The sequence below is a fragment of the Gallus gallus genome, chromosome 24 (genome assembly GCF_016699485.2).
Source record: "Gallus gallus isolate bGalGal1 chromosome 24, bGalGal1.mat.broiler.GRCg7b, whole genome shotgun sequence".
NCBI lineage: Eukaryota > Metazoa > Chordata > Aves > Galliformes > Phasianidae > Gallus > Gallus gallus.
The window spans coordinates 4,750,857-4,765,258 of record NC_052555.1 but is presented as its reverse complement, the minus strand read 5'-3'; the positions used below and the strand labels follow the sequence as shown (position 1 = coordinate 4,765,258).

At 45.0% G+C, this 14,402-nt stretch overlaps 1 protein-coding gene across 8 annotated transcripts in view; it reads left to right on the top strand.

Annotated features, from left to right (window-relative positions):
* Positions 1-14,402, top strand: part of CADM1 (cell adhesion molecule 1) — a 157,883-nt gene that overhangs the window by 117,470 nt on the left and 26,011 nt on the right. For 5 of the 8 annotated variants that reach the window (XM_040652176.2, XM_015298219.4, XM_040652172.2 and 2 more), the window contains exons 6-8: positions 6,005-6,104; positions 9,328-9,500; positions 12,992-13,063. In XM_040652176.2, coding sequence (XP_040508110.1) covers positions 6,005-6,104; positions 9,328-9,500; positions 12,992-13,063 — 345 coding nt within the window. The remainder of the gene's footprint in view (positions 1-6,004; positions 6,105-9,327; positions 9,501-12,991; positions 13,064-14,402) is intronic. The other 3 variants (XM_015298223.4, XM_015298222.4, XM_040652175.2) reach the window with 1 other exon arrangement.

Sequence of the window (14,402 nt, the reverse complement as noted above, 5' to 3'; positions counted from 1 at the left end):
GTTTGTGACATTTCCCAGTTGGGTGCTCGTTTGCAAGCTCATTAATAAGGTTTTCTCAGAGGAGCGTTGTTGGGAATGAAAAGCACGCAGCACAGCCTGGACGTTGCGTTTTGGAAGCGTTCAGCAGGAACATGCAGCTAAATATTGAGAATAGGGGTGTGTAGGTACAGCTCACCCTCCTGTTCCCCTGGGTATGTCTGAGCATGGAGTTCTGTTGGGGTGCAGTCCCTAAGAGCCAATTCCTGGCCATTGACGTTAGAGGTGGCTCTGTCCCTATCGAAGCGGGGCGAAAGCCCTGGTTTGCCAGGTCTGTGCTCTCTCTAACTTCATTCCTGATAAGCAAATCTGCTTGATGTTGGGATTAAGGCGACAGTTCATCTCTACCTGCGTATAGATGTCAACGTCTCTGACTTATAATATTGAAAGATGCTCAACTTTCCCTGGCGTGTGAGCGCTGTGAGATACAGAAACTGCCAGGAGACAGATTTTGAGAATGGTTTATTACTGCTGTTTCTACAGACAATGCAGCTTGTTGGTTTGGGACACGGAACAGAGCAGAGCTGAGGATCTCTGTAAAATAACCATCTTTCTTCAGATGGGCACTAAAGTGTATTCTGGGTGATTCTGAAGCCAGAATTACCTAAAGTGGGCAAAAACTCTGCTTGACCTGCAGGATCCATCTCCTGAGAACGCCATCTGTCATCATTTCTGCAAAGAGGCGCACTTGGAGAATTAATGCAGTAATCACCAAATGGGTTTTAAAACTTGGATTCGCTGCCTAATTTTACAGTGCAGGCAGGAGAATTTTCAGCTGAATCATTGAAAGAATCCATTTTGTAATTTTCTCAGTTGGCAAACAGTGTGGTGGTACGAAACCCGTCCTTGTCTGCCATGGAGGGACTGACCACGTATCATCACATCAGTACTTAATGATGTACGTGTTCAGCTGCAATTTGGTGATGGTGTGGGCCAGGGAGGGTTGGCTGCTTTGTCACTGTTGGTGGTTGGTGAGCGTTAGGAGTCAGCTGAGTTCAGAGAACACCTCTCCTGCTGAAGAACTGCTTCCCAGAATGTTTTAACTGTGGCATTAATGACTGTTTCAGTGCAGCTTTTGTGCTTAGAGTGGACAGATTGCTGCGTCGCAGGAGCCGTATCTCCGAGATTGCTGGAGGACCAGGAGCTGCTGGAGTGTGATGATTCAACTCGGAGATGACTGGCATGGCCCCAAAGAACATCCACCTCAAGTGTGATGTCGTTTATGTTTTGCAGCATTGTAGCAGTGGAATTACTGGCTACAGCCACACACTTAAATTTACTGCACACGTGTTCCTCGTTAAGCGTATTCTGATTGTGTTTCATGGGGGAGACGTGAGGGCAAGAGCATAACCATCATTCACCTGCCTCCTTGCATTTCCCAAGTAAACCATCCTTTTATTTAAGGTCATATTTCCATGCAGGAGTCACATCTAATATGTGTTAGCATCCTTGTGGGCTGCAGCGTGTGGGAATTCAACCACAGGCTTGGCAGTTGGAGAAACCCATGCTGTTACCATGCAGCACTTACTGCCTGCAGAGTGATGTGCTGCCTCCTGTCGTGCTGCCTTTGGGTTTAGTCCTCTTGCAAAAGAGATAAATGTTCTCAGCAAAACTTGGCTGCCTTCCTCCAGTTGGTACGTTATAGTGAAGGCAGTAATAGAATCAAAGAATCGTTGAGGTTGGAAAAGCTAGCCCAACCCTCCACCTACTACCAGTCTTGCCCACTAACCATGTCCCTCAGTGCCACATCTCCATGTTTCTTGACGTGGAAGTACCTATTGACTAAAGGAGCGCTTATTAGGGGATGGCACGAAGGCTGGGGCCAGCCCTGGTGTCTCAGACCCACACAGCAGAAATAGCATAGGGCTGTGCTGGGATCAGGCTGTGCCAGTCAGTCTGGTGTCACTTCTTGAGACGATGAGCTCGCCTGTCTTTGAGATCATAGGCCTGCCTGATGAAAGTAAATGGGTAGAAGTAACAGGCTTAGGCTTTTGTAAGACATTGAACTCTGTATAACGTGATATCCTGACTGATTAATGAGATCTAAGCATAATCGATGGAGCGCACATTTAAATGGATTAAGAAATCACTAACTGGCAGATCTCAAAGAATAGTCATTAGGGAGTAATCAGCAAGCGATGGTATTTTTAGAGTAAATGCACTGGCCTGGGTGCTTAGCCTGCTGCTCTTCAGTGCTCCCATGACTCATTTAGGAGTTCTTTAAAAAATAATAATAATCAAAAAAATCACTGTTAATAATCTTTGCTGATGGCAGAAAACTGCCTAACAGTGGATAAGAAGAAGAGTCAAGGCATATGCAGGATGACTTGAGTGTTTGAGTGATTTCTGAACCACAGCACTTTAAAGCTCTGGAAAGTGGGTGCAGCCTTTATCCCTTCTTCACAGAAGTGGAACCACACCTTGGGAAGTGGAATGGTTGGGAATGCTGCAGCAGAAGCTTTCAGTAGAGAAACCAGCTTGGAAGACCCAGCGCTTCCCTGTGTGTGCGAAGCATGGAGCTGGAGCTGAGGTGATGGTTTTTCTCTGCTGTGTCAGTGAGTTCAATCCTGGAGTCTTGCACACGTCTTGATGTGCAGACTTCATATAGAAATCCTGCTGGAAGATTGGATCAATTGTAGAGAACAGTAAAAGGAACTTGACAGCCATGGACAGCACCAAGCATGCAGGGAGAGCCTTAGTCCAACTCTACCATAAGGGACTGATGGTACAATAGCCATGGGGGAAGTATGCTGAGTACAGGTTGCATATTAGGAAGGATTTCTTCTCTGAAGGAGCAGTGGAGCATTGGCACAGGCTGCCCGGGGAGGTGCTGCAGTCACCATCTCTGGAGGTATTCAAGGAAAGGGCAGATGTAGTACATAGGGACACGATTTAATGGGCAGTATTGGTGGATGGGTAGACTAGATGATCTCAGAGGTCTTTCCCATCCTTAATGATTCTATGATTGTATTATTTTTCCTTCCCTGGTTGCCTACAGGAGTGTGGGAGGCTGAGAGGTTTGGGTTCATGCACACCATAATTGACAGGCCAGGCAAGGAGCAGGGCGTGCTGTCGCCTCTCTGAAGGCTGCTTTTCAGTTGTCTTTGAGGCACACAATGCATGTCTTGTAAAAGAAATCTCATCAAATGCAGAATGGTTTTGTAATAAGTTTTTCAAATTGGTTGCTGCTACAGTGTAACCTTTAGACTACTGGTATTTAACCTTGTATATCACTCGTAGGTTTTGAATGTATTTAGCTTAATAAAGGTGCCTTATTAAATTACTTGGGTTTTTTTTTATTTTTAAGCCACTAGAAATAGGCATAGTAGGAAATAGCTTGAGGTTGTTACATCTAATTGGCTGCCAGTGTAGTGTATTGTGACTCAGAAGCATAGATGCATGCATTTATGTAGTAATCAGGCAACGTGATATTATGAAGTTCCAAGTTGAGGATTTCAGGCAGTTGGGGTGCATTTGGTGCCCTGGTTTGCCGTCTGAGATGGTGATTGCCCCACATTGCACTGCCACAGGTGTCACTACTGGAATGTGGCCTTTTTAATGGAGTGGTTAATAGATGGCAAACCATTGGTACAGGCCTTGAAAACCACCACGAGCTGCTGCTGTTGGTTGCTAAATGTCACGATTCCAGGTAGGAGCTGAGCTCAGGATCTGGCATTTTACAGAGCTTTACTTAAGAGTCTGTAATGTGAAGGAAAGAGGTACTGACTTCATCTGAGCAGCAGAAGTAGAATTAAAGATCACTGATGTCCTTAAAAAAGAAAAAAGGCCCACAGTGTGCCCCAGATCCTTGCTCAAAGCAGGTGGAATTTTCCCTTTATGCTGCATGCCTAATTGAGATGTCTGCTCTCCGGAGTGACCGGCCATCTTTCAGCAGTTTGAAGCACTTCCCATTTCTATAAGTGCCTTCTGTAATTACTTGCTTGTTGGTGAGTCCTGCTTAGAAGAGACGTTTGCTGTGATGACTCTACTGGGAATGTTGTTGTCTTCGCAAGTGCAACTGTGTGATAATGAAGTCGGGATTTACACTGTGTGTGACACAGATTCACAGAATGGTTTGGGTTGGAAGGGACCCCCAAAGGCCGCCTGGTGCCGCTCCCTGCAGTGCACAGGGACAGCCACAGCTCCAGCAGTGCTCAGAGCCCCGTCCAGCCTGACCTTGGCTGTCTGCAGGGACGGGGCACCACCGCCTCTCTGGGCAACCTGTGCCACTGCCTCACCGCCCTCAGTGCCAAACCTTCTTCCTTATCTCCAGTCAGATCTCTCTTCCCCATCCCTACAGTGTGCAAATCCAAGTGGTATAGATTCACTCTGCTTCTTTCATTTGAGCGATGAAGACTGTGGGGCTAGAAGCTGGAATAGAGGGGCTCAGCTCTTGTAGTTTTGGGAGAGCCTACTTAGTTTGCAATTCATTCTCAGTACAACAAGCCTTCGGTGTATTCCTCTTGATTTCCATAAGTAATTGACAGCTGTTAAGCATCTCATTAGGAATGGGGCAATTTATCTCATTGGAGCAGCAGAAGAGCCGAGCTGCAGCAGGTCTTACACATGGCTTTCTCAGCTTGGGCTGCCATGCAAGAAGGCCTCCGTGTTCCTTTGTAAACAGGGCTCAGAAGCTTTTCTCATCTTTCATAGAATCGTGACAGTTGGGAAAGACTTCTAAGACCATCTCATCCAACCAGCCTTGTTCTGGCATTGGCCCTTAGTTACCTTAGCATCACTCATTGGCGGTCAGCTTGTATTTAAGGCATTCTTCAGTCTTGTATTTCCAGTGGAGCTGGGACTTTGCGCCTCATGTGGGACACACATCCATGACACCGTAAGCCATGTGCAGATACTCCTTGGTTTCATGGCTGCAGGAAGCCTCTGTGATGGGATTGTTTCATAAAGTGTTTGTGGTGCATCATCTCAGGAGAGGATTTGCTGCTGTGGTTTATTCCATTACTGAAAATTAGGAGAGTTTAAAGTTTTCAAATCCTGACATACATTTTTTTTTTTTTTTTTCTAATCCCTGTTATTCCATAGGAAGCACGTTAATGAGTTAAACACAGTTAATAAAATGCAGCAAGCTGATATTTTTGGTAGCAGTGAACTCTCAAAGGAAAGAGAAATGTTTGAATGTTTTCAACCTTTATGCATACTGATTTATTTATTCTTTTGCCTTCCTTTATTTCTTACAGTTGAGTGAATTCCTGAAAGATACACATGGCCTAATGGCATCTTTAGCATTGATAACATTGATAGCAGTTTAGCTACAGCTCAGGTTGCGTTCTTAATCTGCTTTTCAGTTATAGGAGGCAATGAATTTTTTAATCACGGGCTCCAGTGTGTTGTGGCTGCTTTTGTGGGTTTTATTTCTCCTGCAGGGTTTTGCTACGGCGTGTTTGAGCTGGCTGCCTCGCTGTGAATGCTTTAATTCTCTGTGTTTATTTTAGGATTTAGAAGAGCTTCATTTCGACTAACGAACATCTTGGGTTGTTCAAACAAAAGCAGCGGTGGCTGTGGTTCCTTTTTGTGTTTCTAACAAGCATCTCTTGTAAAGCTCCGCCGTATTAATATGCGTGGACACAAGGTGTTGTCATGCAGTAATATATGATACACGATAAAACATATCAATTCCGAGCACCGCAAATATCTCTGGTCTCACCTTAGCATGAAGGCAAATGAGTTCCTTTTAGCTTGAGTGAGTTCAGAGATAAACTCTGGTGCAGCAAAATGCCTTTGCTGGGGAGCGGCGGTGCTCGAGTCGGTGCAGTTCTCCTATCTGCTCACGTTTCCCATTGCTAATCACTCCGTCTTGAAGCAAATAGCAAATTCACGTTCTGATTAGACGAATGGCATAGAGGGGGCCAAGAGGAGAGGCGGTGCTGGCTGTCTGTTGGTGTTGGGCGCGTAGAAGTGCGATTCTGTCTGACAAGGAAATTTATGAAATGATGTTTTTGTCATGCAGATAAGCCTCAAGTGCGGGTTTCTCAGAATTACCCAGTGCAAGGCCTCACGAGAGAAGGGGAGCCGCTCGAACTGACGTGCGCAGCTTTTGGAAAACCACAGTAAGTTGGGAACTGCCCAAGGATGGACCAGGCCGTGACAGAGCTGTGCCCAGAAACGTGCGGGCGTTTTCGGCCTCCTTTGCTATTGCAGAAACTGAATACGCCATTCTCTGCTGCGAAGGCGATGCGATAGAATGAAAGAGTGGAGAGGTCCTTTCTGCACCGGAGTTCGTGCTGCCCCGTCATAGATTCACAGGATGGTTTGGGTTGGAAGGGACCCCCGAAGGCCGCCTGGTGCCACTCCCTGCAGTGCACAGGGACAGCCACAGCTCCAGCAGTGCTCAGAGCCCCGTCCAGCCTGACCTTGGCTGTCTGCAGGGACGGGGTACCACCGCCTCTCTGGGCAACTTCTCCCACTGATCTAAATTAATTGAAATAAAGACATCTATTTTGATTTGCATTTATTCTTATGTATATGTATAGAAAAAAAGAGACTGAGGAATTTTTGCTGTTAGAGCTCCCAGGAGAGGAGCAAGCCCTCTGGTGCAGAAAGGACAGGCAGTAGCACGGGTACTGTGCAGCCGTACATCTCTTCCCCAGGGAATGGCGTAGGTGGCAATTGGTTGCAATTAATCTGCAAAAGCAAGGTCAGTGGCCTGTGTGTTGAATCCTAATAAGGTGCAAGTATGCAGAAGTATGAATGGCCCTAAGAATTGAGCACTTGTAAAAGTGGAATGGATCTGTAAGGTAAGGCAATCTGTCTTTCTGTTTGTATTGACTGTATGATAATTCTTGATTTTTGGTGACCTGTGTTGTTTCTATGAAATGCAAGTTTTATCCTTTCTCCTTCTGCCATGCCCTTGAGGCCTTCTTATATTGTCTAAGAGATTTATGCATCAGGAAATTCCTGACGAGGGAGGGTACATTTTTTTCCACACTTCCATTGTTGTTCTAATTTCAATTTCGTTGACTTTTTTTGGTTGTTGTTTTTAATACTTCCTCTTCCACTTGGATTTATGGCTGTCAAGTATTTACTATCCTTTTTTACTTTCATCATGTCCATGAGATTTCTGCAAACATCCCTGAAATCTGTCAGCGTCTCCTTGGTAGCGTGCCCAGAACTGAAGAGTACTGCAGGTGTAGTCTAACTTGAAGTCATCCAGTTTGACAGTTCTGCTTCTGTGGGCAGGGACAGGAAGGGTCTATGCAGCTTAGAAGCAAGAAGGCTTGTGATACTGTCATCCTCCACGGTAGTCTCCTACCCCACCTGGGCGATTTTGTTTATTCCTCCTTCCCTGTACATTAGAGGCTGGCACATCCCCTACTCCCCGTTCAGAATCTGTCAAAGCCCCTTTGCATTTCTCCTCTCATGGGTAACAGCAGTTCCTCCCATTTGCTATCATCTGGGAATTTGATGAATAGGCTTCCTTACTTTTTTTTTTTTCCAGGCTATGAATAAGGCATACACACATTAACTAAGACAGACACCTCTCCCAGGCGCTATGCCACTTAATGTTACGGTGATGCTAGTAATGTGCTAGGAGTTTACTTATGTAGTCGTTTCACCTGTGTCTCTCAAGGCATAAGAGAATATACAGTAAAATATACTGTGTTTAGCTCTTTGCAGCAGTTTAGGATGAACAGTGATGTTTCTTCAGTTAAGAGCATTTCTCTGCAATATTTTGCATCATGAATGTTAGGCTAGGGGGGAAGCTCAGGGAAAAACAAAGCCAGAAAGTAGGAATTTCTCTTTTGTTATTGCCCAAGGTTAGACACTCGGAAAGAAAAACACAACAAAACTCAATGACAAAAGTGGGAAGGTGGTGAAATTGTCCATTTTAGGATATCCAGTTCTTAGAGAAACAGGCTGCTGTGTAGCACATACACCATGTGAAGCTTTGGGGCTTCAAAATTGCTAACAGCTCCTGAAAAACTGTAGCTGGGAGCATCAGGAACCTTTCCCCTAACACTGAAGTAGAACTGCAACTACAGCTCTCATGAGAGCTGCTGTTGCACGGTCATGGGCATGTTCGTGGTGTGCTCTGCAGTAAGTGCCCATCCTGCCGTGGGTGGGAATTGTAGAGCCACAGAGAGGCTTAGGTTGGAGGGGAACTTAAAGCTCATTTTGTTCCAACCCCCAGCCATGGGCAGGGTTGCAACCCATTGAATCAGGCTGCCCAGAGCCCCATCCGCCGTGGCCTTGAGTGCCTCCAGGGATGAAGCAAAGCAAGGAAGAGCTCGCCAAGCCCTTGTCCGAAATCAGATGTCAATTTTGTAGGAAACTACTGAGAACCGAAGGGTTTCATTGAATGTTGCAGCCATTCCAGTCGAGTGGCTGGGATGCTGAGGGTTGAAGAGCTTTGACTTCATTTACAGTGGTCTGCTCGAGCTCTTTTGATACCTTCAACAGCACTAGCTCCCAGCAAAATACGACCTGCAAACTTTGCCTTTGGAAATGGGCAATCCAAAGAATGTGTTATTGTTTAAGCCTCCCCTTTTTCAGAGCTCAGTGTTTACTCATTCTGAAAGCTTCTCTATGTTTTTCTTGCTGGTGTGGGCTGTCTCAGAGGAGTAGCTGATCTGTCCTTACTGCTGTTTAAAGATTTTCATAGTAATAATAACAATAATAATAACTCCCCAAGCCCTGCAGCATTTGTTTTCCTTACTGGCTTTACCAGCTCTAACAAAACATGCTAATTTCATTCCCTAAATTATCCAAACGTGATGCTCGTTTTGGTTCCATTAAGTAAAAGGATGCAGGAAGCAGTCTGCCAATGGGAGAAGCAGAACTGGGGAGAGAAGAAAGGTGCTCCTGTTTGCTAGCAGCTAAAATGCTATCACTGAGCAGCAGAGCCAGAATTGAAGTAAATAAGTCTATCACGTCTCTTTGTGAAGTGGTTCAAACTTGATGCAAATGTACTTGTTCTGTCACATGTCCAGATCTGCACTCAGCACCCTATGGATGCACATGTAGTCCATAGGCCTCAAAGATTTCAGATGTACTGAATAAGCGAATGATTAACCACTAATGAACTTTCTTCCTGCTTGCATTAGTGTCTTCAGAAAATTTAAGGTCTGGATACAGTTTCCTGTGGGGTTAATATAAATTTAAATTGAGGAAGCCCGACAGCATCTGGGCTTGAGTAGTGCAAAAAAGCATGTGTTATTTCTTTACAGTTTTTCTTGGTTTTGGGCTTTCTGTCTGTGGATGAACTATTGAAGATGCCATCTTTACCATAGGAAAATAGTAATGTGCTTATTTCTTTTTCTCCCTCCTCTGTAGGCCTACGGACATGAGGTGGTTAAGAGTAGATGATGAGATGCCTCAACACGTTGTAGTGTCTGGTTCAAACCTTCTCATTAGTAACCTAAACAAAACAGATAATGGTACATACCGCTGTGAGGCTTCAAACGCGGTGGGGAAATCACATGCGGATTACATGCTGTTTGTATACGGTACGTGAGAAAAACCACCGTTCTTCTAGACTCATTTACACGTAATTGCAACGTACTGCTCTCGGAAAGCTTTTAAAGAAGTTAACTTTTTTTGCTTCCTGGAAGGATTACAGATAGCTCCCAACACACCTACCTGATAACCGGGGTGGGCTAAGGGCTGGAAAAGCATTCCTTTTGCTTCTGTGACTCTCGGTGTTGTGCATCAGGTGCAAAGCCATTCGCTTCCTTTCTCTGGAGCTGTTGTTGGGGGCTCACCAAGGCACGTGCTGTCAGATGAAGCCTGAAACAAAGCTGGAACAGAGGCATGGGGAGAGCTGGGAAGTTCTCTAGCCGGGCAGGACTTCTCTGATGATTCATTTTTCCTTTTTGTAATACCTTTTTCAGTGTCTTCAGCAATGGTACAGGGTTGGGTTTCCCCCCTCCAGTCTTTTATTAGTGAGTTAAATGACTGAAGAGTGAGCCAGCATCCCCCGGTAATTGCAAACCAGTAAATAAACGGGAGGAATGAGATGCCCTAAGCCTATCTGTGGCTGCTGAGCAGACACTAAAACCTGTCTCAGCCTCTCTTTAAACTGCTATTAGGTACCTACTTTAATTCCTCTCTTCCTCTACATTATTCTGCCATTGCTCTAAACCTTGTTGTCCTCCTGTCACGAGGTGTTGCATATAATGGAGGTTCAGAAGGCACTTGAAGGGGGATCCCCTGCTTTAATTACAAGGAATTCCCCTGGGCTGCATATGTGAACCTTAGCTGTTAGAGTGGTTACTGAATGGCGGAGCTGAGCTTGTGGTGGGTATTGCCTGTTGTTCGGATGGGACAGGAACATGCTTTGGCTTGAAGTTCATTCTGTGCAACAGCTTCTGGAAGCTCTGCAGCCCAAATTCTCTTGTATTCCCTCTGATGCCAGTAATTACTGGGGAGCCTAACACCGCCGCTGGCATGGGACCAGTTTTAGGCCCAGTGTTAGAAACTTGCCCAGAGAATGAAGCCTATACCAAACTTCATAGCTCTGTGCTGAAATTGAACTCCTGTACTGTAGCATGCAGGTAGTTTTCTGGTGTCTGTAGCTCTGAAAGACACCAGTGTGCAGTGCTTCCCCCCTCTGAACGTTAAGTTCCCAAGAGGAACTTTATTAGGAATTTAACAGTGAAGGTGATGCCCTTCCTGGAGGGTGTTAACTTGTGGACTGCAGTTCAGGTATCCATCAGATGCTGTAGCACGTAGAAAGGCTTCTCATGGTTTGTCAGGAGCTCACAGCCAGGTAATGGTTTTGCATCCCACCACATCCTGTTCCTGCATGTTTGGCTGTGCTCTGCTACAACTCAGCACTCTGGACAACATAAAGAACTCCTTCAGCCCTGAGTTTAGATGGGAGAAGTCCAGAGCTGCTGTTGTAATGGAAGTGATTGGGCTGTGATCATCATCTGAAGCCCTTTGGAACAGAGCCTTAAGGAAACGTGAAGGAAACCAGTATTGCTGTGGTGAGCCTGGAGAGGAGCTGCTGGTCTCCCTCCACGTGTCAATGGAAAGCATGCACTTCTCCAGACTTTGCTGCATTTGGCACCTCTCTCCCCTGGAAGACAGTGAATAATATATAGGCTATGGAGTCTGTATGCCTCTGTAGGAGTAGTGTGAAAGCCAGCAGGAAGATGTGCTTGCTGCTTGCCCCCTGGGACTCAGGCCCCAGCTCCCATCCCCTTTGTGGGAGACACACTTCAGGACAGGTGGGGCTGATTTAGTCTCCACACCAAAAGAACACGCCTACAGTTCAATGATATTAACTGCAAATGATTGCCAGCAGCCAGGGCTTGCAAAAGAGCTGCTGCTGATCCGTGCTTCGCACACCTTCCTCTGTTGCACACGTGGTGTAAGGATATCTAATTGCATTGACACACGTTCCTTTCACGCTTTTTCTCCCTATGGGCAGCTGCGTTTTCTAGAAGCTTCTGGCACAATTAGCACACAGTCATTTTTTGCATTTATTAAGGGAGAGCCTGCTGCACAGCATCTGCCCCAGCGCAGTGTGGGAGATGAGCTGGGTTCAGCCACCACTGCTGGCTTGCTGGAAGGGCAGGGTCTTTCTTCCCCCAATCCTCTGGAGACGTGACAGCATCCTGGGCCTTGGGCAGAAGAGTGAGAAGGTTCTCCAGCCTAAGCATGGGGACTGGGATACTTGGAATGTAGGAGCAGGACAAAATGGCACTCAGCATAAATGACCGCTTTCTTTTAGCTGTCTCCACAGCGGAGCGAACTCCAAGGTAATGTCTCTTAACTTTCAGGAAGTTGTGCAGAATACAATAAAGGTGCAGCACATAATTAAAGTTCAGATGTATTAATTAGGGAATCTGAGAGCTTTCTTGGAGATAAAAGAGTAGCAGATGTGTTAGTGATGGAAAGCTGACGTGCTATAGAGAAAACCTAAAATCAAAAGCCTATGAAATGTTTCATGCTCTATTATTGCAGAATGAATCCGTAGTTCAAAGTCTTCCCAACTACTTAGCACATTCAGTTTGATCATCTGGGCATTGATACATATTTTTTTCTTTCACATCTTCTCATATCTTCCTCCTCCTGCCCAATAGTTTTGATGAGGATGTGCCCACGTACGTAATAGAAACACTGGGAAGAGTGGCAGCGTTTGAGTCTGAGCAGGTCAAGTGTCTCTGAGAAGTGGTTATTAGTTACAAAGAGAAGCATCTCCGTGTCTGTGTTTCTCATTAACGATGCACTACGAGCCAAAACAAGAGTGTTAAAATAAAATTGTCAGAGAAATACTGACATTTTTATGAAAAGATCTCGGTGAAATGGATATTCAGTAATGATGTTTTCATTTCTTTGTATTTATTACTATCTTTGAAGTAGTTTTTAACATCCTGCTGACGTGTATTCATAGAGGAAGAATAGTGAAGTTAACAGCCCTGGAAAAAAAAGTGAGATATATTCGTGTGCTGTTGATATTTAGTCTGTTAAGCACAGCAGGGCCCCTCACACAAACCTCCCACCTGGATTTCAGATGTATATGTAGACAAACAACAAAGCACCACTGTGTCTTTCTTTGTACATGTAAACTGTTCTTTTTTGTTGTGGAAAGTGTGCGGTTTATTTTTCTTACAGCTTTCCCATTCCATTTTTCTCTCTCTCTCATTGACTAATTTATGCTGGGTTTTATTTGTTTTTTATTTTGTTGAGCGTTGTAAGAGGCAAAAAGGGGGAGAGTTTCTGGGCCAGGTTCTCCATCTGGACTGTCAACACGTGGCTCCCTTGGTGGAGATCAAGCTAGGGGTGACGTCCAGCTGCTGAGGATCTGGCCCTTAGTCCTTAAAGCCAGCTGGAAGTTCCCCACCTGGTTTTAGAGGAGGAAGGGCACCCAAGAGCCATGCTGCTTCTTAGCGTCCTTGTTTTTTCTCTGATCATTATTGATCGCTGTTGTGTTCTGCTTGTTTTTTCTTAATTTGCTTTTTTATTATTTTCCTTTTTATATTTTATCCAGATCCCCCCACAACTATCCCTCCTCCCACAACAACCACCACCACTACCACCACCATCCCTACCACCATCACAGGTATGGTACCTTCATAACCATTGGAAATGTCCTGAATGTTTATTGTCTTTTATGTATGTAAGCAGAGCTTGAAGCCTGGGGAAAAACAACAAACCAATCACTTGATTTTCATTTTTTTTTCCTCAAATGCACCCACCGTGTGAGTCCTAATCTGGCAGTTTGATAAGTTGGGGCATCTCTACTGCAGGTGTTTCTGAAGCATGGAAATCGCCATGTCAGAAAGAGCTTTCGATTCAGTTACTGGTGGCTCATACTGGGTACTTCCAAATGCAGGATGTGAACAGCCTTAGAGCTAGGTTTGTACTGGGAATCGTTTTACCCTCAACCCCATCAGTACCGATTTCTGAGCACTTAATTACTTGGAAGCATAAAGTATGGTCTGGAGTGATTCAATTCACCTAATGTGACTGGAGATGCTTTCTGTCATGCATCGGTGTTTCGTCTGTTTCTGTATTAAGCTGCATACCTCACTCTCCCACAAAAAACGAATCCCACCAGGCATTTTTTATTGAGTCAAAAAGTCTCTGTCGGAGCCTTTTTGAGGAGCTGGCTTTAAGAACGTTGAGTTTTTTCCCTGTCTGGTAAGAAAAGATGAACAAAACCAACCAGCTGATCACCAGACCCCTCTATTTTACGCACATCCATCATACTTCTTCACTAGACCTGACTCTCTCCACCCATAACCAGAGCCCTTTCTTATTTTGTTGTATTCATTTGCATCGCCATTTTTGTTTCCCCCGATGTTTTCTATTTCAACTGCTGCTTTTGCTTTTGCTTTTTTATTTATTTGTTTCTGGAGGTAGAAGTGTCAAACAGAAGGTGAGAATGGGCCGTTGGGTAGCAAATGGCATAACGTTTATTGTTGCAGTAAACCCTCCCCTTTGTAAATACCCTCGCATTTATCTGCTTTGATGACTTTGACTCTAACAGTCCTGTTCAGGGCATCTTGTGGCTTTTTTTCCTTCCTGAGGTTCTTTACAACCTAATCAGGCTCCACTAGCATGGACAAGCAAGTTTTCCAATGTGCCTTAATACGCACTTTCTGTGCGCTGTCTTTCATATGTCATTGTGTTGTCTGGACTTTGCCATTTTCTGTCTTCCTCTTTCCAGGTGGTTATTAATAATCCCAAACTCCAGCACCCAGCTTCGGATGCTTGAGGACGCTTTCCCATTTTACGATTTAGTCACTTTATTTCAGTTCTCTGTTTTTAATCTCTTAACCAACTTTCGTTTCAGAGTAGGCTTCAAACTTTATTATTTCAAAGTCTCCCTAAGAGCCCTTTGCAGAGAAAACTTGGTCCAGTGTGTCTCAGTGCAAACCAACACGCGTTCAGCTTGC